Source organism: Taeniopygia guttata, chromosome 9, assembly GCF_048771995.1.
Source record: "Taeniopygia guttata chromosome 9, bTaeGut7.mat, whole genome shotgun sequence".
Taxonomy (NCBI): domain Eukaryota; kingdom Metazoa; phylum Chordata; class Aves; order Passeriformes; family Estrildidae; genus Taeniopygia; species Taeniopygia guttata.
Genome location: NC_133034.1, coordinates 23,067,720 through 23,094,346, shown reverse-complemented (window position 1 = coordinate 23,094,346; position 26,627 = coordinate 23,067,720). Strand labels below are relative to the sequence as shown.

The 26,627-nt window shown below is 40.9% G+C and overlaps 2 protein-coding genes across 2 annotated transcripts; both read right to left on the bottom strand.

Moving 5' to 3' along the window:
- Positions 1–1,639: 1,639 nt before the first annotated feature.
- On the bottom strand, positions 1,640–18,226 carry ZBBX (zinc finger B-box domain containing). The gene is made up of 17 exons (XM_041718177.2): positions 15,718–18,226; positions 14,900–14,987; positions 14,286–14,399; positions 13,041–13,134; positions 11,916–11,964; positions 11,671–11,777; positions 8,710–8,884; positions 7,833–7,953; positions 7,187–7,320; positions 6,875–6,978; positions 6,452–6,549; positions 5,837–5,868; positions 5,163–5,428; positions 4,342–4,498; positions 3,636–3,791; positions 2,546–2,684; positions 1,640–1,870 (listed from the first exon to the last, which is right to left on the bottom strand). The coding sequence occupies exons 2-17, from the start codon at positions 14,965–14,967 to the stop codon at positions 1,795–1,797; spliced, it is 1,890 nt and encodes a 629-aa protein (XP_041574111.2). The 5' UTR covers positions 14,968–14,987; positions 15,718–18,226; the 3' UTR covers positions 1,640–1,794.
- Positions 18,227–18,307: 81 nt separating this feature from the next.
- Positions 18,308–21,800, bottom strand: LOC121470444 (uncharacterized). The gene is made up of 2 exons (XM_072933539.1): positions 21,778–21,800; positions 18,308–19,265 (listed from the first exon to the last, which is right to left on the bottom strand). The coding sequence occupies exons 1-2, from the start codon at positions 21,798–21,800 to the stop codon at positions 18,419–18,421; spliced, it is 870 nt and encodes a 289-aa protein (XP_072789640.1). The 3' UTR covers positions 18,308–18,418.
- Positions 21,801–26,627: the final 4,827 nt, after the last annotated feature.

The window sequence follows — 26,627 nt, the reverse complement described above, 5'->3', positions numbered from 1 at the left end:
GAGTAACTGAAAAAGAAAGGTTACACTGATGAAAGAAAACCACTGGCCTCCATCTCCAAAGTAGAACTCCTGCTTTGTGATTTTATTCTCCCAATTTCTGACAAAGAACTGCTGTAATAAAACATCAATATATGGTAAACTCTATAAAGAAAACTGAGGTGGAAAATATGCCCTCACCTTAAAGCCAAGAAATGAGGCAGGAAATCAAATCAATGGTCTGTTCAGCCTGATGCCTCTAGTTTGTATGAATTAGGGTGGCTGAAGTGCTTGTTCCTGTAAAAGAAATTGTTGCAAAGATTACAGTGTTGTCTGATATTAGTGCAGAGCTGCTGGGGGGGGCAGATAACACAGCAGAGTCCTGGGGCGTGGGGAGAATCCCAACCAGAGTGGGTTTAACTGCCAGAAACCAAATGAGAGACTGGAATGTTTCCACTGATCCATTAGTGAAGGGCACCTGCCACCTCTGAACACACAAAAGCAGAATTTAAAGCTTCTCTTCCTAAAGGAAAGTTTCTGAGGATAACAATTTCCATTAATTTTAGAGCCCTGCCAGGAAGTTCACCCATAAACATTTAAGAACAATTGTCAGAAAAAAGATTTAAATTAATCCCACTTTCAAAATTTCCCAACACAAAAAGACAAATAATTGTCACTGCTTTTTGATACACCTTTATTATCAAAACTAGGGGAGAAGGGGGAAGTTTTCCTTAAAACCACAGAGAAGGAAACAAAAGAAAAGAGTCAGGCACATAAAGGGAAAGAGAACTGTCAAAATAAGCAAGCGGCTGTGTCTGAGAATCCTAAAGATGTTAGCAAAACATCCTAAAGATGTTAGCAAAAGATACCATTTAGGTAATTTCAAAGCCACTCAATTACTGGGTACAATTAAGTATCCCCTCAAGAAGAGAGAAGGTCCCCAAAGCCTCTTTACATCAAAGCACCATGTTGGCCAAATGAGCTTTTACAGAAATTATATTAATTGCATTAAACCTTGCACTTTCTGGGAAGGAGGAAGAAAAAAGCTTTTTAAACAACACAAACACAGCAAGTTCAAAAAGACAGTTGGGGTTGTTTGTTAAAATTCAAACCACCCAGGATGATTTTAACTGCATTTCCTCTTTGTTCTTTTAATTATCCAAGGCCTGTAAGGCAGTAACTTACAGCACAGCTGGATTTGCCTGGACACAGACCCCTCTGGACTGGAATTATGGAGCAGGGAAAGAAAGGGAATTCACTCCCAATTGATTCTGAGCAGAGGTTTGCTGCTGGTCTGGGCTCCCTGCTGGAGATAGAAGTGTGGCAGAAGTGAAATGTACAGGGGAAAGCTGTTAAATTCTATTCTGCAAGGTGCAAGTCCTTTCTAAAACATCTGACAAAGTGTACTTGACCTTAGAGACTCCTCCTGTGCTTCTCACCACAAACCTGATCATACAGAAACCCCAATTTATCCCATTAATACCCCTGGTGTGGCACCTTCCAGCTTGGCCCCATAAAACCACATTTGGAGACACAAAATTCTACCTGCAGGCAAGAAAACTTACAGTGAATTAAAAACAAATAAAACAATCCTAAAGAATAGCAGCACAAGAGAAGTTTTTTTTTTTTCTTTTATTTCTTCACAGTAATAATTAAAAAAAAAAAAAAAAGCCAAAACAAGGTATTTTCAAGAAGGTTTAATGGAAACTTTACAGAATAGTCCTTGGTTAATGATGTCTTGAGCAGAACTTAAAACACCTCTTGATCTTGCTGGTTCTGAACCATAGAAAGGTGGAGACTGAACTGAGTTTTCTATGTTCACTGCAATGCCAGAACCTGCAGTTTGTCCTCCAGAATTGCTTCCTCAGCATCCATTTGGCTTTCCTCCCAGTCCCTTAAAAGAAACACACCCCAGTGATTTCCAGTGCCTCCAATTCCCCAAGTTCTCTGCTTTAAGCCTTGCTGACATATGTTCACACATGTTGAACTAAAAGGCACCAAAAAAAAAAGGTTTTAATGGAGATGTTGTCAGTGCAAGCTACTCTAATTCAGCTTTTCCCTCAGTTTTTGTCACAGATCTCTCAGCGTGGAGTTCCCTGTGACTCCTGCTGGTCAGGAGATCCCAGTAAAAAACCAGTGAGACACAGAACTTGAGGAACTTCCTTTTCTCCAGTCACCTCCTCAGTGTCCAAGGCAAAATAACAAATATATGGGGAGTTAGAGGTTTTTAGCTCACATGCTGACAGCTGTTCACAGCTACCTTACAACCCAAGAATGCAGATGATTTTTAAGAGATTTACCTGATAAATCTCAGTGCTAATGCATTGGAAAACCCACAATTCTCATATTTATCATTTAGACTTTAAACCACAAAATACACCTCTCAGTTCTGACTCTGAGCTGCCCAAGAAGGGGCTTAGAACACCAAGACACCACACAGAGGTCATGCTGACTTTTGCAATTAGCAGGTAATGCACAATTAGAGGCTCTTTTTATTTCAGTTCTGACATGGTTGGCATCTTGAATAATCTAAAATGCCATAATAACACAGCCAGCAAGTTGAATTTACCCAAAAATATCAAATGTGTCGTGGTCTTTCAGCTCCAGGGTGTTCTGTAAATCTGCATTTCCAGAGTTCTCCATGGCTCTGCTGGAGGAGGTTCCATCTTCACAAGTTAGGCTGGAATGATTTTCAGGCCCTGAAATGTCTTAGGAGCAAATACGAACAAAAAGATGCAGTATCTCCACTACCAGCTTGGAAAAAATTCAAAATATTGACAAAAACTTGCCATTAAAAGTCTCAAACCAACTCTAGCTAATGAAAAATATCACTACAAATTAAAACTGTACTTTCCAATATATTTGTAACTTCTTTATTAACACCTATAAATTCACCACCTCGTACTGCAGAAGTTCTTTCAGAAAAGAAATAAATGATTTAAGTATTCTGCACAATGCCACAGATTTTATGTGAGGAAAGAAACTGAATGATTGCAGAAAGCTCTAAAGTTTGGTTCCTTTTTTTTTAATTTAAGGTAACATGAATAAAATATAGACCCTTTCCAATATTTTCCTGGGATTCAAAATTGACAGCTTCGATTTCTGCACACAACATTATTTAAATTAAAATGTCAACCTGGCTGCTCATGATGTGAGAAATAATGTAGAGCTACATTTCTTGGGATGGAGACAGTTGAAATTGAGAAAGGTAACACAAAAGTGCACAAGAGTTATTACTTGTGTCCCTGTTTCTTAGAGTTCATCTAATCAGACTTGCTTCTGTAGCAGGAAGAAATCCTTTATTGGATCACTCCCAAATTGCACCAGAGGCTACCAACACACAAATACACAGAAACTTCTTCTAGAGGGTTTATTCTCTAAATAGTCAAGCTAAGAGAGGAGTAAAGGGCAGCAGCAGAAACTAAGCTAAATAAAAAGGATTCTTGGTGATAGCTGAGAAGAGGTAATTTTTGACTCCAAAGCTTATTCAAAAAATCCACTAAAACATAAATTCACAAAGAAAACTACTAAAATAAAAAAGCCAAAATACAAATACAGAAATGAAGATAGAAAAATGACAAATTCCACATTCAAAATGTCTCCATTTCACACAATAAAAATTAACCCAGTTAGGAGCTGAGAACTGTGGCTGTCCCTACCTGGGAATGGCATTGATGCTGCCATCAGATGAGAAAGTTGATTTTGAGCCTGGAAAGCATTTGCAGCTCTGCTCAGCTGACTTGCCAAGACACCCTGGACTACAGAGTCATCAGCATGTTCACTGAGGCTCCTCTCAGAAACCCACAGCCCATCTCCTGAAATCCAACGTTATTAGAGGAAATTATTTGCAGGTTTTCTGTTAATATGCATTTATTCTTCCTATTTTTGTTGCATTTAATGTGTGAATTAAAGAAGCCACAGAACAAATTTTTTACAGATAAATTATATAAAGATATATAACAGTTATGTATAACAGACTAAAAGCCTGATTTCAAGTGAAGTATTTAATCAAATTAATGATGTTCACTTGTTGCCTCATATACAGCATGAAAAGCAATAAGAACCTAATGGAATTTCATTCTCAGGGGATATATTTATATGAATAATTCTATTTATGTATAATACATAAATATATTATAATATAATCTATTATATATAATCATATACAGTTTAATTACAATGAGAAAGATCAAATTTATGTCACTAGATTTGCCTCAAAGTAGGGAGTTTATTTTATCTTTGCCCAGCACTACTTGTGTGGCATGACTGTCGCCCTGAAGTGACTCTTAAAGCAAGCTGGATGGAAGGGAACTGAAAAAAGATGATAAATACATATAACTTCGAGGATTTACTCCACAACAGTACCTGGAAAAGGGATTTTCCTGTCCCTAGGGCTGGAGGCAGCAGCCAGGGAAGAAGGTGCCTCCAGCTTTTCTTGTTTAGGGTTTGCACCTACAAAGAAACCTTCAAGTCCCTGATATGATGTAGAACCACATTTCTGTCTTTTGGCTACATCCTGTAACTTGAATAAAACAGAGAGATTATAAACAGGAAACGTTATAAACTGTCCCTGCAAGTTAAGGTTTAAAAAATGCTCTTTTCATGGAACACAGACTGATTTTTATATCCAGCTGTAATAGATGCTCATGAGGATGATGTTTTTGCTCAAGATATGTTTTAAAATCCTAAAAAATTCTCATTTTGTGAGAGTTTGGATTTGTTCTTTCACGAGGGACATGAAAAGCAGATTTCCTTCGTGCTCAGTTTTGGGTACATAAAGGAAAGTGATCACTGTTTAACAATGTCTCCAAAGCAATGTCCCAACCTTTTATATTATTTTTTTTTGCTTTTGATTTTTTTTTCAGCAAATGAGGATCTGAATAATTTGTTAGGTAAAACAGAGAACCATTTTTTGGTCATTCAGACAAGAGGTGAAGTACTGTTAATACAAATATGGGAAGAGCTGCTCCAACAGCTGAGAGCAGCTCTTCTTTGAGCTGAGTTTTATATCTGAGACAGTTTGTTCTCTTTTCCTTTTTTTGAACATTAACAGAAAACTGGCACCACAACGTGGAGCCTTTCATCCCCTACATATCAAATATGGCAGGCAGTGAAAATCCCCTAAACCTAAAGCAGATAAAGCTACATCCTTAATCCATTTGGCAATTAAAGACATCATAACTTACTGCTGAAGATTTTGTCACTACAGGCAAAACCAAGCTCTGAGTGCTGCAGACACTGCCCAGCTCCTGTGGCTCTCTCCTGCTCTCCTCTGGCTCCTGGAGATCTCTGCTGCTCTTCAGTTCAGCCCCAGGGAGATCTTTGCTCATTCCTCCAGTGGGCTCAGAGAGCTCAGGAAGTTCACAGGAGCTCAGGGATCTTCTCCCATCCTCTGGTTCGACACTCTCCTGCACTGCATCGATTTCCAGATCACTGCAGACAACCAGTTTTTCTAGAGGAGTACAACAAAATCATGAAAATAGCAATACTTATAATGAATATTAATTATAAGCTGCAAAGCCCACTATGTTTTCTTCATGAACTTAAAATACAAAGTTGCCATTAAAGCTAAAGAAAGGCAATTGTGGAAATTTAATAAAATTTCCTTAAAAGCATCATAAGGTTTGAAATCCATCCTACCAGGCTGTGAATGATTCTCTAAGTTGGTTTCCTTTGTTATACATTTTATCCCAGTCCATGAAACTGTAATCAAATCAAATTGTGATAGCCCAGAGAATGGGACATAATTTAATGACCTTTAATTATTTTTCAACCCACTGTAGTTGACTACCCCAACCCATATGAGAATGATAAACTAAACTCATTTATGTATTTTCAACACAGAACTTTTCACATTTACCTTGAGAAATTTCTTTAGGAGAAACAGGTTTTCTGTTGAGAGGAAAAAGAAAAAACTATTACATTTCAGCTGAGGAAGTTAAATGGAAAGAAGACTTTCCCATTATACCCATTTATTTTTTAAGAGTCTGGTTCTGTGTTGTCTGGTCTGCAAATGCTGAGCTTTGATTGAGGAGGGGAAAATACCAGAAGGATACAAAAAAAGAAATCAGGTCACAGTTAATCCAATAAATGTTGGGAGAACAGAAGAATTACAGATGCATCAGTTATTGTTTTTGTCTGGAATCACAAGATTAGTTAAATAAGAGTATCTTCAATGTGCACAGCACTGATCAATGGTAAAATCTGAATGTGAGCTCCTGCTGAGGTAAGAGCTCAGAAAAGAGAATTTCACTAAAATTCAGGACAGGCAAACACAAAGAAATTAATCTTGCCCATGTGTTAGGTTTTCAAAGCGATGCCTCTCTAGTTACAGACAATTAATACTCCTTAGTGGCTTAAAACAGTGTACACTTAACACAAACATAACTGCCTGCAAAGCAAAACCTCCATTTCTTAGGAACTAACACCAAATTTGGGATTATTTCCTTTCCCACAATCTCTGCACTTCTGATACCTTCCACACTCCAGTGGGTCAGTTTTTCCTTGCTTATTCATCCCCAAGTTTCCAGTTTCCTCCACAGAAGAGTATGAAGATTCTTCCAACTCCTCACTCTGGGAATGAATAAAAAACAAAAAGAGCCACACTCAGCAACAGGTTAAATTTTTTTAAATAAACAAAAAAAATTCGAAGTGCTGAAAAGCTGCCAGACTTTGTGTATAAATCCCATACAGTGCAGGTCCCTGAACACAACCAAAAAAAGTACAGGGAACTTTTGGAATTAGAAATTTTCCACATTTGTATGGAAAATAAACAATGCACCAGTATTCTTCCTTATTGGAATTTATTTAACTGTTGCTATTTTAAACATTTAACAGATCAAGACTTGAACAAATCAGTTCATTGTTGAGACTCATTTAGTCCTTTATCAATACTCACATCATCAAGGAACTCAATTTGCAAAGAGGACTCTGCATTTTCAGAAACAGTGTTGGATTCTTCAGTTCTATAAACAGATGCCCAATATTTCTTCACCTCTTCATCTGTGAAATATAAATTATTTCACACATTTCACTTTTCCGGTTCAAAACATACTCAAAATTGAAACATTTTTATTCATTATGGAAAACCACAAATTTCTCCTTTTATCATTGCTGCCCTTTGCAAACTGGTTAGGAGTGGAAACGCTCAGCAATAAGAAAAGACATCAAGGAAAAGGTATTTTAGATTGAATAAACAAATCTGTTGTACCTGTTAACTCCTCAATGTCATCATCATCATCATCTCCTTGTTCCCCTCCTCCAGCCCCAGCTTGTTGAACACTCAAGGCTTGCACAGGTCTTGAATCTTTCATGCAACTTGCAAAAAATTGATCAACTGGAGTTCTGAAATGGGAAAAAAAAAATAAAAATCCATCTCAAAAAGTTGTACTTTTTTAATATATCACAAAAAGGAAAAAAAAAAGGAAAAACCCTACCAGCCTATTTACTGCAGCAGCATTAACTGACTCCTCCTACCTTCATTGAGGTGGCTTTGCTTCTCAAGAACTCATAAAACAACTCTGCAATGTCCACAAAAGAATCCTGAAAATTCCTTTTCTCCATAAAACCCCTGTAGCAAATGCCCCAAAAATCAAATAACCAAATATCATTACCAGTCTTCAAATTCTACACTAAACTGATAGCAAAGAGAATCCCTCTAAATACTCCCCCTGCAGGAATTCTGACCATCAAGTGATAAAATCTGGTTATAATCATTATTTTATTAAAAGAAAGCTCCCTGTGTACTCTCCCCTTAATTCTTGATAATATATCCAATATTTTTAAAGTTTCATCTGGATTTTTGTTAATTAGGTATTTCTGAATTCTTTCATTAGGAGCAGCAGATGCAGCAATACCTTCTGTATTTCTTCAGCAGGAGTTTCTCCATGTAACTCAGGCCATCGTTCTGGAATTCCACATGGATGGGTTCCTTCAGAGCAGTAACATTGGTCTGTACCTCACAATTCCCCACAGCTTCTGTCAGAATTTAAATGGTCAGCAATATTATATTTACAGAATACAGGCAGTAACAGGGGCAGCCATAAAAACTCATTTATTACAGATTACACACTGGAGCCATAGAAAGAGTAGGGGGATGGAAATCCATGACAGCACAGATCAAAATCCCACAGAAAAGAAGAAAAGAAAAGAAAGGGGGAAAAAATCAGTTTAATATTATTTTGTACAAAAAGCCACAGAGAAAAACCACCATCCATGGACTAGAGGAAAAAGACACAGATTGGATTTGCACAAATCCAATCAGACCAGAGGAATTTTCCATATTTTCCCCTGCATACTTCATCTGATTGCAGCTTTTCATTGGGACAAAGAAATATTAAGAGCCTGTGGAAGACAAGCAGAAAATGTACTTGGATAGAACACACAAAATCCTGAGCCCTGCACATTCCTTGCCTCAGTTTAAAACTGGTTTTATGTTTGAGCATTGCAGCTCATGCTGAAGTGCCACGTGAGACACAAAGCCACGGGAGGGTACAGGGACATGGGCTGGACATCCTGGCCACTGCCAGAGATCGTGACAAAAACTGAGCTAAACACTCTGCATATGATTAAAAAAACCTTCAGAGATGATTGTTATTAATAAAGGCACACTGAGAAAGAATAAAATGGGTTTTCTCAGCTTCACATAATATCTGCCTTCATTAATCTAAAATCCAACTTCCCCAAATGGCTCCTATTGTATTTAAAATGTCATTAAAACAGAACAAACCATACCTGATGGGACCTCACTGGCACACAGATCTCCTCCAGGATCACTTCCACCTTTTCTCCACTGAAGCAAAGCTTCCTGAAAAGACTTTGCAGATGCCTTCTCGTCAAAGGCAGCACTCAGCAGCAATCCTTTGTCCTGATTCCCAGGGCTTGCACAGGCTGATGCCGAGGCTGGTTCCTAAATCAGTTCCACAACGTTACTGACAAAGCATTTCTGAGGAGCAGCAACATTTTTACTGTCAGCTGTGGAACTGCAGCACCCACTTTTCTGGGCTCACCTGAGCTACCTGGTGATCAAGATCACTCCCATTTTATGTGATCTTGCTCACAATTAACTGCAAAAATCTATCAACAGCTAAATAACAAAGACAAAGTTTTTATTACCAGACACACAAACCCCCTACTTTTAAAGGTTTTTTGGTATCAGAGAGCAGTGGTCATGGACACCCACATCCCAAGTTTTGGATATAAAGCCATGGACACCACATCTCATGTACAGGGGGGATTAAATGAGGCATTTAATGCAGCATGTCTCATTTAAAGGAATTTATGAGCTATGTGATTTACTAATGAAGAGCTGCTTATTGAAGCTTCCCAGTGGACAGGGGCACGTCTGGAGAGGTCAGCAAGAGGAAAATGGTCATTTAAGGGGCTAACTGGGGTAGCCATTAATACAGCAGTCCAGGGAAGTCCAAACTGTAATTGTTGAGCTTGATTAAAAACAGCTACAAAAGGGGAAAAAACAGTCCTATACTCGGACTTTAGTGACTTTTCAACGAAAATTACTGTGAAAGGTTTTCATTACCAACTTTTGGATGATTATCAAGCAAAACCACGAAATAATTTATGTATTTAGGGGAAAGATCCTTTGTCTACACATTCTCCAAGTGAGGGACCTGCTTTTACTACAACAAAGCAGCAGAGGTACAGGCAGAAAGAGGAGAGTCAAACATCAGCAGCCCCTACACAATCAGGATATTTAAAATCAGGTTCCTAAGCTCTTCTTTCACCTGCCATACGCTGCTTTAAGTGATTCAGGGACTGGTTGCACAAGCAATAAACGGTGCCTGTTAAAGGTGCCGGTGTCCCCCCGATCTTCCCACTGCCACGCAGGGTGAGCACGGCACAAAATTCCCCGCGTGAGCAGGGATCAGCAGGGAACAACTCGAGCGGCGGGCAGTGGAATTCGCCGCAGCAGCACGTGTCGGAATCTGTGGGTATTGGTGATTCCGAGATTGTAGAAAGTCTCTGTCTGTCAGCCCCGTTGCCAAAGAAGAAGCCATAATTCGTCTGTGCTGTTTTCAAGGTTGTTTATTTTTGCTTATCTCTAACATGTTCTGCTGCCCTGCCGCAGCTCTGTCCTGCAGGGCAGCGTGTGGGGCTCTGCCCCTCAGTGGGATGGCACAAACACTATATACCAGAAACTACGTGTACTATATTTACAACAATGTGCCAACATCCATCATCTACGTTGAACAGTGTGTCCCCAGCCTAAACCAATAGAAAAATGCCAACATCACCAAGAACATGGAGGTAAGGAAGAAGAAGGAGGAAGAACAGGATCAGGCCCACTTTCCCCCATCTTAGAACTCCTGACCCCCATGTACAAAGTAAAACCCCCCTGTACAGGTACTAAAACCCCCTTGTACAATACTAAAAAATTTTTCCCTCTAATTTGTGACTACTTTTACTATACCATCTAACTCTCTATGACCGCTTGTTCCACCTTCAAAGTTGGTAATTCATTCCATGGTTCAAACTCAAGATCACAGCTGTTTTCAGCTGCTTGCCAGGGTCTAAAATGCTTTTGACCAAGGCCTGGAACCTCTGAAAATGTCTGAGGGACATTTTGAGTTCCGACAAGCACGGAATTCCAGGCGCGTTTCGCTCCGGGATGCGCAGCGGCCGCGGCGTCCCGCGGGGGCGCGGCGCCCTCGGGCGGCGATCCCCGGTACTGCAGCCGCCCCCGCTCGGGACATCCCGGGATCGCTCCCTAAAAAACCGCTGGAAAAAGCAAAATACGCACAAAATACGCAAAAATCTGCCCCGTTGGGAGCGTGCAGTTCTTTGTTCCGTGAGTGTTAATGGAATTGGGAGCACGGAAGAAAAATCCCAGACAAGTTATCTTAAATGCCAAATCCGCGCTTATTTTTCCCTAAAGGAAAAGCATTACAAAGATACACACAAAATATCAGTTCTTTTTAAGGGCTAGCAGCTCCAAAAGGTTTAATAAAACAATGGAAATAAAGCACATCATCTACACCTACAGGGTGGGGAGGGGGATCTCTCTAAGAGAGATCACTCTTTTTAAAATAAAAATGTTTTTTTCTTATTCAACAGTGGAACTTCCCTATTCACATAAATTACTTGAAAATCGAGTTGTACGAAGCTACACCACACTTTGGAGGCTGGGTTTCCTATTTATTATTTGTTTCTTATTTCCTACTTGCTAAAAGGCAAAAATACCCTTATTAAATAGAAATCACCTCATACTTTAATATTAGAAATTTCCACTCTAACACAGCCAACAAGGTGCCAGCTTGGAAATCAGTCAGAATTCAATACATGCCTTGGGCTTTATGTAGGGATTTAAAATTACAAAACATTCATGGACCACTTAATTTTGGCCCCTTTGCAATCAACCACACATCTTACTTTAATAACCGAGAAGTGTTCTCTAGTTAAGGATGAGATCAGCCTCCTTCAGCCATGGCCACATACTGGCCAAGTTAAGAAAATACAGTTAAAAAAAATTCTTTAACTGTTATCAGTTAAAGAAGTTCTGGTAACAAAATCATTTAATCTGTTTCCTTGCATCCAGGGAGATCAAACTGTAAAATTTCTCCTTACTTTACAGGCACTAAGTAATTATCAGAGCAAGCAAGAAAGATGTGTGTCAACATACTGACCCAAAAAAATTCTATACACATTAAATTGAGAGTTATTTTTAAACCATTTACTTACCATCAGCTCACCCTCAATTTCAGGTGGCCTACAGGCTATCCCCTTTACTCCCAGTTTTTCATGAGCTACACTTCCTTTTTCAGGTTTAACTGTTTTTTTCACTGGCTCTGAAACAAAACAAACAAAATCTCAACTAATCCAGTATTCCACTCTTTGACTTCTTCACTGTTTAATTGCAGCAACCTCTAAAAAGCAATAATCTATCAGAAGTTTAAGTTTTATTTGGTTAAGAAAGATGTCTTTACCTTGAATCGGTTTCTTGAGTACTTGCAACTTCACTTTTTCTGGAGAAAGCTAGAGGAAAAAATATTTACATATATCTGAATAAGGTTCTAGTGGTAATGAGTAGTTTGTACAGAATGAAAATGCTTTTAGGGAAATAGCAGGGCATGCATTTAAAGAGAAAACTCCATGTAGTGCTCATGACAGCCATGAAGCCCAGGACCAGTTTCACTCCCCAGACATGAAACATCTCCCACGTGACCCTTCCATGACCTAACATCTCAGTAATTCATAATTTTCAGCATTTTTGCTCCTCAGTTTTCTCCTGAAGAGTTCACCCTGCAGCCTCACTGCCCCTCACTCACCCCTTAATCTGCCATTTTAAAAATTTTGCCACAATCATCTCCTCAGCCACCCCAGCTGAAACATCTTTGAGTCTTTGAAGCAGCAACAGCTCCGAGTTCCTTGTCTGAGAGAAGGGGAAGGGAAAGAGGTGGGGAAAGAAAACCGTTTCATTCTGATCCTCTCCTCTCACAGACAAGAAGGCAATTTTATTGAGTTCTCATTTTCTGCCAGTTTAAAAAAAAAAAAATTGCTACAGACTTTTTCAAAAGAAGATAAGTAGCCCATTTGTACATACTGAAAAGAAAACAGATTTTTTCAAAGATTTAGCAGTAAAGTTCTACATCCCTTCTTTTAGGCCTGAGCAAGGATGTCATAGAACAAGAGTCAATATAACTGAGTTAAAGAAAATACTAACTGTGGTGTATTTTATCTGGGAAGATAGAATTTGCACTCAAAGTTTCACCCAAAGACTTTCAGTATTTCAGATCCATCATGGGCACCAGCCCATGGCTCCTGATGACTTCCACCACTACCACTGCCACTCCTACAGGATTAAATCTGTATGAGAAGGGATAATCTGCTGTTTATTGCAACTGAAACCCCAACAGATCACCCAACAAAACTTGGCATCCCTCCAGCTCAAAGGGACTCAGAAGCTTGGCATGGAAAAAATAAGCAGTCAGGAATTTTACACAGATGAGGCTTAATGTTTTGGTTTTATAGTATTTGAAATTTTCCTGTTCTGCAACATAAATCCAGTTCTAAATCTTGTTTTACTTTAAATAGCAAACATGGTTTCCTACCTTCTTCCTGTTTTCATTATTTTGTGTCACAGCTCGGGTTTGGGGGGTCCTTGGTCCTGCCTGCCCGGATTTCCAACGGTAAGCACCTAACTTCCTACAAAGCAAGGCAAGAAAAAACTTCAGAATTCAGCTTCTGGTGAGCAAGATAAGCATAAAATTTTTCCTTCTGCTTGTTAAATATGAACAAAACATCACAAAAATAAAAGTTTCGTGTATAGGATAATCAATTCCTCAAAGCACAAATACTCCCTTCCATTGAAATCTGCTTCAAATCCACTTTAAAAGCAGTAAATACCACAAATGTGTGAGAAAGTACTTATTTTTAAACCATTAAATTGGTCCAAGTTTTTAAATTTAAAAAAAGAAATCTTATCAATTCTCAAAGGTCGGTTTCAGAAGAATAAAAACAAAAGTACATTTTGTGTGAGCCTTCATTGTCCGAGTTTACTGCAGGACTTCATCCAGCACTGCTAAAAATACAGGAACTCTCAGATCCTTTCCAGCCCAAACCACTCCATGATTGCAGTGGTGCAAATGCCAAAAGCCTCCTGTGCTCAGAGCTCAGCACAGCCCCTATCAGGGGCTGCAGGTACAGGGCCTTGAGAAGAAAACAACAGAACAGCACAGGGACAAAAGTGCCACACATCACCTGGAAAACACTGCCCCAGCAGAGCTGCCAACAGCTCAACAGCACCAAGGGATCCAAATCCAACATTTGCAGTCCCAGGGACAAACTGCAGGCAGAAACTCAAGGAAAAGGAAGCACATGTTGCAGGAATTTGCCAACATTCAGATTTAAACTGCAGCCCAGCATTTGCCTCTTTACACTGTGCCTGGTTCCAAGCCCTGTTTGCCATCATGCAGGAAAGGCCTCCCTGGGAGGCCACACAAAGGTATGAGGGGATCAAAATTAACAACAGCATCCTCTGCAGAAATAAGAGGATTTCCGTCAGAAATAACCAAGAGTGCAGGAGAAACTACTCTGTCTCCTGCTTGAAAATTAAGGTGACAAATCCAGTTGGGGAAAAAGAGGGAATACATGAGGAAAACAGATCAAATATCATATGAGTTTCATATTAACAAAGTCATAGGGAAGCAAGTTGAACATTGGGAAGACAGATTGGAGAGAGGAGACTGAATATAATTGTGAATTCCAAACTTTACAAGAGATCCCATGTGGGGAGTTGGAGGTGTGGAAGGAACATCTCATTGGATTCCTTTTTTCCAAAGAGAAACTGAACCTACCTCCTCTCTTCTTTTTCTCTGCTCATGTTTGACTGCAGCTGCAATAATCTTCTCTCCATCTCTCTGTTTTCTGTTTCTAACTGAGCTTTCTCCAACTGCAATTCCTTGACAGTTCTGGAGGAAACAGTGAGATATTTGTTAGAAGTCACCTGGAAGTCAGTAAGGTGCCTGAAGAAGTTTAAAGCAGAAAAACAGAAGCTGGAACATTTCTCATTACAGCCATGTCCCTCCTTTATTCTCCCAGCAGGATTGAAAACAGCTCTGGGAAATTTAGGACAAGTCAAGTGCAAATTCCAACCAAAAAACTGATACAGCTGTGTCTGTACTCAGAAAGGTTTGGGGTTCAATTATATTAAAATAAACAATCCACTGATTTCTTTACTATGCTTGTATTATCCAGTGGATACACAGGGTTCTAAAACCTATAACTTAATCAGGAAGTAGATTAAAGCCTGAGAAAAAAAAGGCTCATGGATAAAAGTATAGGGAAAATGCTACAAAAGAAACACATCATGATTCTTTTTGTTCTTCCACTCTTCTAGTTAATGTTGCATTAAAATTTATTAAAAATTATGAAAACACATCTCAATCCCAATCAGAATGAATGCACTTACTTTGTTTTTAATCTCACTGAGGTTCCAGCTTTTGAGCCTGGGAGAATTACAAAATCATTGACATTCATGATGCCTAGTATAACTTCTCCTAAAAAAAGAGAATTTCAATGATTTAGAGTTAAAAACCTGTTGAAATGGGAATTTGATTGAAATAAAACAGTAAAAAAACTCATTACACATCCAAAAATATTCATATATAGAGAGAAATGGAGCACAAAACTTGTTTATATGAAGTGCCAATAAAATCCTAGAGCAACTCAAAATTAAATTTAACTGGGGAAAAAAAATCCTTTTTTATTACATTTATGATACCAGGGAGAAGATTTCCTTGGCTGTTTCATTTGGGCAATTCCCTAAAGTTCATGTGCAAGGAGATTAATATTAACTAAAACACATCTTTCTTGAACCAAACCCATAGAAAGCACCAAGAAGGAGAAAATTGCACCGATGGCTACGAAGTCAAACCATCTCACTTGATTTGGGAAGATAAATTCCTTCTGTCACAGACAAATTGATACAAAGGAACACAATAACTCACAGAGTTAATCCCTCCTCTCAAGACTTCAGTGGTATTTCAAATACTTTTTTTTTTTTTCTAATCCAGGTTGTAAAATAAAATACTCTTCCAAAAAGCAAATTCATACAGCAGGGGGTTTAAATTGAAGGTGAACATCCAGAGCCTTGCTGGGCTGGAATGTTTGTGGGATAACTGCAGCTCAGTGCAAAACTGGGCATTTCTTGCTGCTGCTGGAAATAATGGAAAAAGAATGGAATAATTGAAGGAAAAAAAATCAAAAGTTGACAGTGCAGAGACTTACAGCTGCCAGGGTGCTTAGAAACTCTTCTGCAGCTCGTGGATCTCAGCTTCCAGGTCCTGCTCTCCCCAGGGAAATAAGGATTGGAAATATCCCAGATGGAAAAGTGCCTGTTTACAGGTAAACTTGAAATTGAGAATTAATACAGATAAAATGTGCCCAAATATCTCCACCCATGAGGCCAAACACCCCAATGGCATGTGGAAGTTAAAACACTTCTGCCACAGAACCTAAAATGAAATATTTCAGTGCTGACAAAGCATCAGATTTGTGCACAAAACATACATCTTATTGTGTCAGGAAATCCAAGCACTCAATTCTAACATCATTTCAAAGCAGTTATTCCTTTATCATTTTCCAAGATAAAAGAAGATTTTATTAATTTTGAATAGAAGAAAGTTTTCCTCTTGGCTAATGTGAGCTGGTAGGACCAGCAAAGCTGGACAGGAGGAGGTCACACACTGGATTTGAGGGACCCAAAGGTTATTTAATAGTAAAAATAGAGGTAAATGACACAGTTCAGCTGAGCAAGCTCAAGGAGAAAAAGTAGTTAATAAAAAAATACTATTTATACAAGTTAACTTTAACATATTCCACTGAAAGTAAATATTTAAAGGGATAACTTAAAAATGTGGTAATATCAGAGATAAATATCAGCGATGATTGTGAGAATATTAGAGATAAAAAGCCCTGCAAAGTTTCAGGAACTAGTTGGGGAAAAACAGCATCAAACTGTAGAAACAGGGGATAGAGATAGACAGTGATCAACCCCCTGAATTATTCGGAGAAAATACAGGAATTCATTGAACAGCATAATCCTGTGTGGGCCAAAAACAAAAAACAACTGTTAAACTGAGACTGGAAGAGTCAAAGTTAAACAAACCCCGTGGGGAAATGCACACCCTGAAATATTCCTGAGCTGGGCCCTCAGGGCTGCCAGGGAAGTGCAGCAAAGGCAATCCCAAACTCCTCAGAAACAGCCTTGGAATTTAAATACACAGAGGAGTTCCCTCTTTCTGTCTGCTTTTTGTTTAATGAATCCCTCTTCTCTCTCTAGTAGGCAGCACAATTTGCCAGCGAGGCAAACACTACAGCAACTCATCAACATAAATAAATCAGGCACTAATTAGCCACATCGTTTCTGCCTGCTCCTCTGCCACACTGGTACTCAAATTTCATCATTCCAGCAGGTTTCTCTGTGCTGATAATGGATGTGCAGTTAAAAGTAACAAAGCAAAAACTGCTGCTCAGGCTAAACAAAATTTGAGTCAACTTAAAAGACTACATAGCTAAATAAACCCAAATTCCAGATAGCCTGTACCCCAGCTTAGCTCAAGTCTCTTCCTAATCAATTTAAAGATGGATTTATAACTTAGAGACAGCTGAAGATGGGTTTATTTCACAGTACAAGAGTTTAACCAGGGCAAATTCCACCAGCTTGCTCACATCAATAAACCCATCAAATCCAAAGGGATGCTACTGTCCATGCAACAGCTCACATCCCATTATCAACACCATGAATGTGGATTTCATGCTGCACTAAGTTCCATCCACTTACCAATACTTCAAACCAAATTATTTCCTTTGAAGAATTATTCCAAGTGCAATAAAGAGTTTGTCTATCATCACTCCTCACCCATTTGCTGTTAACTACAACAACTGAGACTTCTGGCCCTTCCAAGCACTTAATATTATGCTAACTACTTCAAGGAATGAGGAAAAAGACTGACATTAAAAATATAAGAAAGACAAAAATTACACATAAACTTTAATTCAGGTATGCTGAAATAATTCCAGCCTTTCAGAATAAATTCATATTCTCCATGCCCCAACACCTGTGACACCAACCATTTCAAACTCCATTTTCGATTTTTAAACCAATTACCCATTTCTGTGTGTAACACTCTGCAACACACATAAAGACAGATTAGGAAAACTTGCTAAATGACAATTTCCTTAAGTCCTTTTTGCAATTTTCAATATTTCGCAATTTCACCACACTTTGGAAAGGTGCATTATCTTAGTGACTCTGCAAATACAGCACTTTTTTCCATGCTTTGCATATTTTCACTGTTGTGGTGGTCTGAAGCAGCTTGGTTTTTAGTTAAGGGAAAAAAATACAGCAGTTAAGGGGAAAAAAACCAAACATAGTCAACCACTACAACTGTTCAACCAAAAAGTGTCATTTCAGCTGTATTGTAAGTTCAAACACAAAAGCCATGAGAGGAGGGTGTAAGCATTTCCACACAGTCTACTAAAAAAAACCCAAAAAAACCCCAACAAAACCAAAGCAAACAAAGTGAAACAAACAAACAAACAAAAAAGAAAACAAAAACTACACTTCTCAAGAGAAAAACCTTCTTACCCACACTATAGAGATACAGTCACTGCCCTGCGAGCTGCAGCAGCTCTGCCCCAAGCAGGGGGGAAATAAAACCAGGCAGGGTGATAAATAAGAAATAAGGTGATAAATAACAGAGAAGGTGATAAATAGCAGGTGGGACGATAAACAACAGGTGGATAATGGCAGCAGAGTCAAGACTTGCCTTTAGAGCTCCTCTCAAGGCCCGATGTGGGATGGGTTTGTCCGATGGGCGCTCTGGGGAAAGGGCAGACAGGGAATAAAGGTGTAAAAAGCCCCGCAGTAAAGCGTGGGGTTATTTATTTTTATTTTATTTTATTTTATTTGGTTTTGTTTTATTTATTACTGTTGTCTTTTCAAGCCTGATGAAAACTCTGCGGGGACATTGACACAGCCCAGGCGTGCCCCGGGCACCCTCAGCCCTCCCCGGGCATGGGGCGCAGGGCCGCGCCTGCCGGGCGGGGGCTCCCGGTCCCGGTTCGGGTCCCTGTGGCTGTCCCGATCCCGGTCCGGGTCCCGGTCCCGGTCCCTGTGGCTGTACCGGTCCCGGTCCCGGTCCCAGTCCCTGTGGCTGTACCGATCCCGGTCCGGGTCCCGGTCCCGGTCCCTGTCCCTGTGGCTGTACCGATCCCGGTCCGGATCCCGGTCCGGGTCCCGGTCCCGGTCCCTGTGGCTGTACCGGTCCCGGTCCGGGTCCCGGTCCCGGTCCCTGTGGCTGTACCGATCCCGGTCCGGGTCCCGGTCCCGGTCCCTGTGGCTGTACCGATACCGGTCCCGGTCCGGGTCCCGGTCCCTGTCCCGGTCCCTGTGGCTGTACCGATCCCGGTCCCGGTCCCGGTCCGGGTCCCGGTCCCGGTCCCGGTCCCGGTCCCTGTGGCTGTACCGATCCCGGTCCGGGTCCCGGTCCCTGTGGCTGTACCGATCCCGGTCCGGGTCCCGGTCCCTGTGGCTGTACCGATCCCGGTCCGGGTCCCGGTCCCTGTGGCTGTACCGGTCCCGGTCCCGGTCCCTGGGGGCTCCCGGCCCCGCCGCCCCTCGGGCCCCGAGCGCGGCGCCGTTGCCATGGCAGCGCGGGAGCGGCCATTGGGCGCCGCCGTGTGGGGGGGACAAGGGGAGAGACGATTCCGTGTCGGGAGTGCGGAGCTCGGCTGAGGGCAGAGCTTCATCTTTCAAAGAACGGCGGATCAGGCTGGGTTGGAAGGGACATTAAAGATTATCCAGTGCCACTCCTGCCATGGCGGGCATAGCTCCGCTGGTTGCTGGCATCCCCCCCCGCCTGGCCTTGGGCGCTTGCAGGGATGGGGCAGGCGCGGCTGCTGTGGGCGCGCTGTGCCAGCGCCTCCCGCCCTCACAGGGCACAGCTCCTTCCCTATCTAAACCTGCCCTCCACCAGTTTAAAACTACTGCCCCTTGTCACTCCAGGCCCTTCTAAAAAGTCCCTCTCCCTCCTTTTAATGAGCCCCCTCCCATCTCATGCCAACCTTTATTGCCGAGCTTCTCAAAGCATCCCCCTGTTTGTCATTGAACGCACGCTTTCCTATGGTTTCGCTTTAAGGTGTTATTTATTCGCCACTCTGGAGGAAGCAATCTGCTCTTCCCGCTCATTTAGTGCCATGCTTTAAGTAGCTAAAGTCTAAATCAACCTCGCTGAGCGCAAGGAGGCTTCAAATGGCTTTTTTAACAAGTTATCCCATTATCCACACTAACCTAACTTTATCCCATTTTTTTTACAAGTTATCCCATTATCCACACTAACCTTTAGTTAGTGCTCAGGACTCACTGAGCTAAACATCCTTTTGATGTTTAATTTTTCACAAAAGCTCGATTTATGCCCACCCCGTAGATCTGTGCAGTTGTAGATCCATGCATCACTCCTGGGCTCTTCCACACCATGTATTTGTGTCTCTGCCAATAAATGATAATTCCCATGCCTCTCCCTCAAAGGATACCTGGAGTGCATGCCATTATTCGAGTTTTTATCGGTTATATTGTTGCAGTTTATTTGCTTCGAGTCTTGTCCTTCCAATTTTGGTGGCTGACCGTTATTTATAATTGATGCTCCTTTAGGGGATAAACAGCCTCCACAGAAAAGCTGAAGTTTCAGGAAAAAGCACTCCATGATCCAAGCCAGGATTTAATAAGGACAAAGTGTTATCTCTTTGAAATTTATGCACTCTTAGCTGTATTTCATTTGGCAAATTTGCATTTGTCCCCATATGTATTCAGGCTAGGAGGCACACGATAACTTACACCCGTTTTTCTTCACTATATAGTCTGTCTGGCAGAAATTTTCCTTCATCATCCTGGTTACAGCACAGTTTTCAAGATTTTTTACTCTGACAGGCAATTTGAGTGGAGAGCCTGTGGAAACACATATGGATTTATGGATTTTTTTGATCTTGAGAAGGAACTCAAGTAGTTTGCATAATGTGTAATCAACCTGAAAATATTTTGTATTCTGGACCTTGACTGGAGTATTCTTTTGTAGCATTATAACATGTTCTTCCCTGTAGGAAAATCATATTCTTAGTAGCCAGATGAATACAGTTTTTAATATTCTATAATAATGCCTTACTGAAAGGCATCCCATTGTAAAAGGGATACTTATCTATTCTTTCAAAGAAAGCAGAATACACTATTCTACATAAATTATGTTACAATACTCAAGACTACTTTTAATTATGACATTTCCGCTAGGAAAAATGAGGTTTTAGATGTAAGATAATTTCCTGCAGAAAAATTGGCACTCAAATGATTCATACTGATTTTGGGAGCTTTGGTTCAAGGACTTCAACTGGAAGAGCATCAAGAGCCTGTTTAGTTGAGGTTTAGATTTACAAGCATGGGAGATGAAGTAATGCAGGGTTTGATGCTGGCATTCTCTACATAATCCTATTTATAATTAGATTATTTAACTTCCAGACATGTTATGTGTCTCCTCCAATGCCCAGTTGCATTTTGTGTTTCATTTACCAAGATCTGCTTCTCATAAACATAATTCCCTATTTTTGCAACCAGTTTTCACAAATGTAGATCACACAAAGAAATCAGTGCTTGCCTGATTTCTCCCAGAGTCACTTTTGTTGGAAGTAAACACAAAGTTTATAAAGAAAATAAAAACTGAAATTCAACTCAGATCCATCTGGTGGAGTTGTACTATAAGTTATAAACCTTCTCTTCCTTTGTTCTCATACTGCTCCTGATAAAAATGAACCACATTTATTAACTTTGTGGGGCTTTTCATCCATATTAAAATATTTTTAACTCTTTCTGAAGCTCAGTATTGACAGCCACTGTTAGAAAGAACTCCTGAGCACAGAGGTGACTGAGGGACTGACCAAGAGTGGCTTTTAGGGGCTTGTACCAAGCCACATTTCTACTTTGATTTGCAATCCCTCACATTTCTTTCAGGCTTTAGGTGAGTCTCCAGATCGAAATTTCTGAGCTTGCAGGGCTGTGAGTTAGATTAACACTGGAAATGAAGAATGATCAGGAAATATAATTTAATTTTTTTCCAAGCTGTCTTTGATCACTTTTCACAAACTTTCATGCAGTTCAAATTCCACTTTCATGACCATTTACCAAAGACCAGTTTTAGAATCTTATAAACCAGGATCTGCAGGAAATGAACTTTCAATTTGCTCTGGAACTGCCTGTTCTTATGACCAGGCAAGAAACAGCAGTAACATCATTTTACTTACCTGATGACTTTCAATAAATACATGTTCAATAAAAGCAGGGTATTTTTAGTCCCCAGGAGGAGATTGTGTTACTTATTAGTTGTGAATTATTTGCTGCATTTTGTCCATACAGCAAGAATATTGTTTTCACTCTTCCTCCCCTGTTTTTGGCTGCAGAGGCACATTTGGAATGACAGCTACCAATCAGATGAAGATGTTTTACCTTTCATCACATCAGATCCCATCTAAGATGGTTTGGAGTATTAAAACTACTTAAATTCAGTGAAACCCTGGACAGCTTCATCCCTTTTGGTTGATAGGAGAGGGCTAATTAAGTCCATTGGGGAGCAAAATCCAAGCAGGGTTTGATTTACTGCCAAAATTTTCCTTCACACTTCCCTGAGCAACACATGAAATTGCCATGTTCAGTCATTTTTCATTAAAAAAAAATTTCCTTGCTCAGTCTGAGCTCCTGGTTTGATCACAAACCTTGGGCTCAAGCCAAACAAAGGCAGAAATGAACTCAACACCTCCGAACATCAGAATTTCCCTGATGAAAAGAGAAGTGTTCACCTCAAGGTGTGCAGTGCAGACCAGGCCATTCATTTGTGCCCTGAGCTAAAAACTCACAGTGCCTTTATTGGCCCTGCTTGACCCAAAACTCGACCAAAAGTATCCAAAATTGGAGCCAAGTTAGGAGTTTTCTGTGAGGCAAGGTGATTTTCAGGTTTCATGACCACGTTTCGGGCTCTGTGACCTGCAGCGTGCACATCTGAAGGTAAAGCAGGCTGATACCTCCAAGGAAAAGCACTTTGCAGTAATAAATGGGAGGATTATTTCCAGTGAATACAGCTGCTGGGTAGTGTTTTATTTGTTCACTTTATGAGGATAAAAAAATGAACTCGTTTTAAGCCATTCAGGTTTAAGACAGCCTTTATCTCCCTGGGTGGAGGGAAAGATTAGCACTTATTAGAGCCTAATCTTAATGATATCCATTTATAATTAGGGCTTCAAATTATCTAAAATATTTAAACACGATGAAATGTAAAGACTTAAGACAGCTGAAGTCTTTAGACAGAAAAAAAACCTGAAAACCTGAAGATTTATCGACAAAGATTAAAGCAGCTTTAATGGCAAAGCCCTAAAAACAGAAAAGAAAATACCAGGAGAAGGAAAACAGAAGCTTTTGCTGTGTCTGTACAAGGGAAATTAAGCTATAGATATGGTAAAATGGCTTAAGAAATTATAACAATGTAACCATTTAGCTGCTATTTCATAGCCAAAGATATCACAACAACATTACCTTTGTCTAATCCTTTGTTTTTCTGAATCTTTAAACAGTCTTTGCTTTTGTACAGAAGACTGTTAATGCATTGAGGCATTTTCAGGTTTTAAAAATAGAAATGGTTTTGGGTTTTTTTCCTCCAAACTGTAGAAAAGAGAGCACACAAATCTTGTTTGTGCGCAGATCTTGTAGTGAAGCAGCAGGGGAGTTCCTGGCTGATCACAGGGTGAGGCAGGTTACAAGCACAGCCTTGCAGACATTCCACACTGAAAATTCCACCTCTGCCCAGGACCATCCGTCCCTTTGACTCAAAAGCTTCCCCATCGTGAGGGAAAAGGTGTTTTATGCCCAAGCCTCAGAGGAGCCTGGCAATGAAAAGCCATTTCCTGAAGGTTTTCAGTGGAGGATGGGTGTGAAGAGCAGTGACTTGGTTTGAAAAGCCAGGTGTCTGCTAAGGAAGGCAGGAGCCTCCCCTGAAATGGAAAATGGAAACCCCCTCACTCTGAATTATTATAAATTTGAAATTAAAAGGGTCTCAGGCAAAGATATGGGAATAGGAATAATAGGTCTTTATTGAGAAAAATAAAATTCAAATAAAAATGCAGTAATACGAAACAGCACTGGCAGAGCCAGAGCAGCCCTGGCAGCCTGTGGGTCAGGGAGGTGGCAGCAGCCCCATCCCAGGGTGGCTCAGCCCTCCTGCAGTGCCAGCTGTGCTTCTGCTGGAGCAGGATCCTGCACAAGGGGGGAGTTTTCCTCTGGAGCTCCAGGGCTGGGGGAGATGGGCCTGGGCTCCTCTGGGAATGCAGTGGGAAGAAAGCTGCTCCTCTGGGAATGCAGTGGGAAGAAAGCTGCTCCTCTGGGAATGCAGGGGGAAGAAAGCTGCTCCTCTGGGAATGCAGTGGGCAAAGGCTGCTGTGCTGTTCCCAGGTCAGATTGTATCCAGGTAGGAATGTTCGACCCCTCCCCTGGGTAGAGTATCTCCCCATGGGATGATGGAATTTTCTCAGCCATGCAGGGACACTCAGTGGCCATGGACAGGAGATAATTAATAATTAATGGCTCATGAACAGGAGATATCTCCTGGAGGGAGGATTGGCTGTGGGAGAGATAAAGAAAAGTGCCCCATGAACAGCAGAGAACTGCCCCAGCCCTGACAGATGGGAAATAGAATTCACACCCAGCTACACTTGAGACAAGCAGGAAGCCAGATAAGAGCAGGGATCTCCAGAGCTGAGAGGGCTTTGCCAGCAGGGTCAGGTCCTTTTTCCAGCACTGCCTTTTTCCAGGTGTGCCTGTCAGGAGATGTCTCCATCAGCCTGAAATCACCGTGGCAGCACAGATCCCAAACAGAAGGATTTTTCCTGGGCATGCAGGTTTTTGCTTTGCTTCTCCTCGCCTGATCCATGATGACACATGTGAAATGCCCAGGGTTATACAGATGTGAGCCTGAAGTCACCTTGCATCCTTCCTTCTGCTGCTCAGGCTCACAGCCCTGCTGTTCTTTCCTGATATTCTGAATTCCTCAGTGCTGCTTTTCACAGCCACTGCAAGACTTTTGCTGTCTTTCCATGATTTGCTGTTAATACAGGTCTCAAAGAAGCTCCTGGCTGGCTTAGGTCAGCTTTTGCCTAAAGTCAGCAGAGAATTCTGTTGTTTGAAGGGGTTAGTAACCTTTTCCTTCCATTTTCACAACTCCAGCACCTCAGTTTCTTTCCATTCCACAGTGAGAAAAACCAGGAATCAGGAATTTGCTTACAATAACATGCACAAACTTCCTAGAAAGATTCAAACTGAGAAATCCTCAGCTGAACTTTTATCTATTGGCATTCACTTGGCATGGTTAGTCAGTGCACCTCACTTTTGCAATTCATCTCTGTAATAGATTTGCAGAGCTTCTTCAAAGCCTTGCCAAGTTATTTCGGGCGTCATCATAAATATTTTCTTCAAAAATTGGATATGAGAAACAGTAAATGGGCAGTTTATATGTGAATAATGATTAGCTTGGGCAGCAATACCAAATAATTTCCCATAGCTCTGGTAGAAATAGTTCAGTGATTCTACATCTATAAAAGAGGGGAAGACACAAAACATAATGCAGATCACAGCCCAGTTTTACAGCCAGAATGCCAACAGATCATGTTTTTAAGAACTTTCACTGGAATTGCTTACAAATGTGAGGAAATGTTGCTTATTTAGCACATCTGTAGGAGAGAGAGAGATGCTTCCCTAGAGAACAGCTTTTTAATATAATCATTAAAATAATTCTGTCTTGCAAAAGTTTGCAGTTTTAGAAAACTGGGTATGAAACATGGATGGTTTGGTCTGCTTGTATTAAAATCCTTTTTGTAGCTAAACCACTGCAGTGGCTTATTGAAACATAAAAAATCAAAAGCTCAGATCCTGCTTTTCTGGGCTGGCAGGGATATCAGCCCCTAGAGGTCACATTGCTGTCATTTGTGATTTGCTAAATAACTGTGATCAACAGGCAAACCCTACTGGGGGCACTGGGATGCAAGAGGGACAGAAAAGGGGTGGGAGCAAAATTGATTTGTCCATCCTCCAAAATCTTAATGGTGTTAAAAAAATGACTTGTCTCATTCCTGGTTTAAAACTTTCCATTATAAAACATCTTTGCAAGTTCTGTGATGAAGAGAGGAGGGTGAGAGGGGATTTTGGGGAAAATTCTTCTCTGTGAGGGTGGGGAGGCCCTGGCACAGGTGCCCAGAGCTGCTGTGGCTGTCCCTGGATCCCTGGCAGTGCCCAAAGCCAGGTTGGACACTGGGGCTTGGAGCACCTGGGACAGTGGGAGGTGTCCCTGCCCTGGCAGGGGTGGAACGAGATATTTTTTAATGTCCCTTCCAAACCACTCTGGGATTCTATGAAATTCTTTAATTTTTTGCTGCAGGCCATCAGAATTCCAAAATTCTTTTATCATTTCTGTACAAGTTTGCAGGATGGAAACTTTGAAAAGCTTTTTCTCCTCCATTGATTTAGTAACTGAAATGCTCATTTCACGTAGGCACAGAGCTCCTTGAGAGCAACCTGGAGCTCTGGATAAGCCATTTAGGGACAGTGGATGGGAGAGGAAAGCATCTCAGGAAGCTCACCTGAAGCATTGACTGCAAATTATTTCATTCTATGCAAGAATTCCTTTCTTGATTTCATTTTAAGAACTACAGCTGTGCAGATATCCACCTCTCACATAGTCTGCTCCATATTCCTCCAAAAAAGGGGGAAACTTTATCCCTGGATCATCTCAATGGAAGGAATCTCCAATATTTTTGACCTCCCAGCAGAGGTGGGATTCTGTGATTTTCCTTTGTGATTTTGGCCCTAAGGTATCTCAGTTCTGCCTGAATTCTGCTGGCAATGCCAGAGCTCTTTCCCAGCTGGAATTCCTTCTGTGCTTTTCACAGAACACTCCTGACAGGGTGCCATAACTGAATGTAATCCTTGTAAACACTGGTACCCCAACAGCTGAGCCTTCTTTCCACGTAAAATCCCACCAAAAATGTACTCCCTGTCTCAAAACTACATAAGGAATATTTAAATTACACCCTTGCTCATGGCTCCACCAGAATTT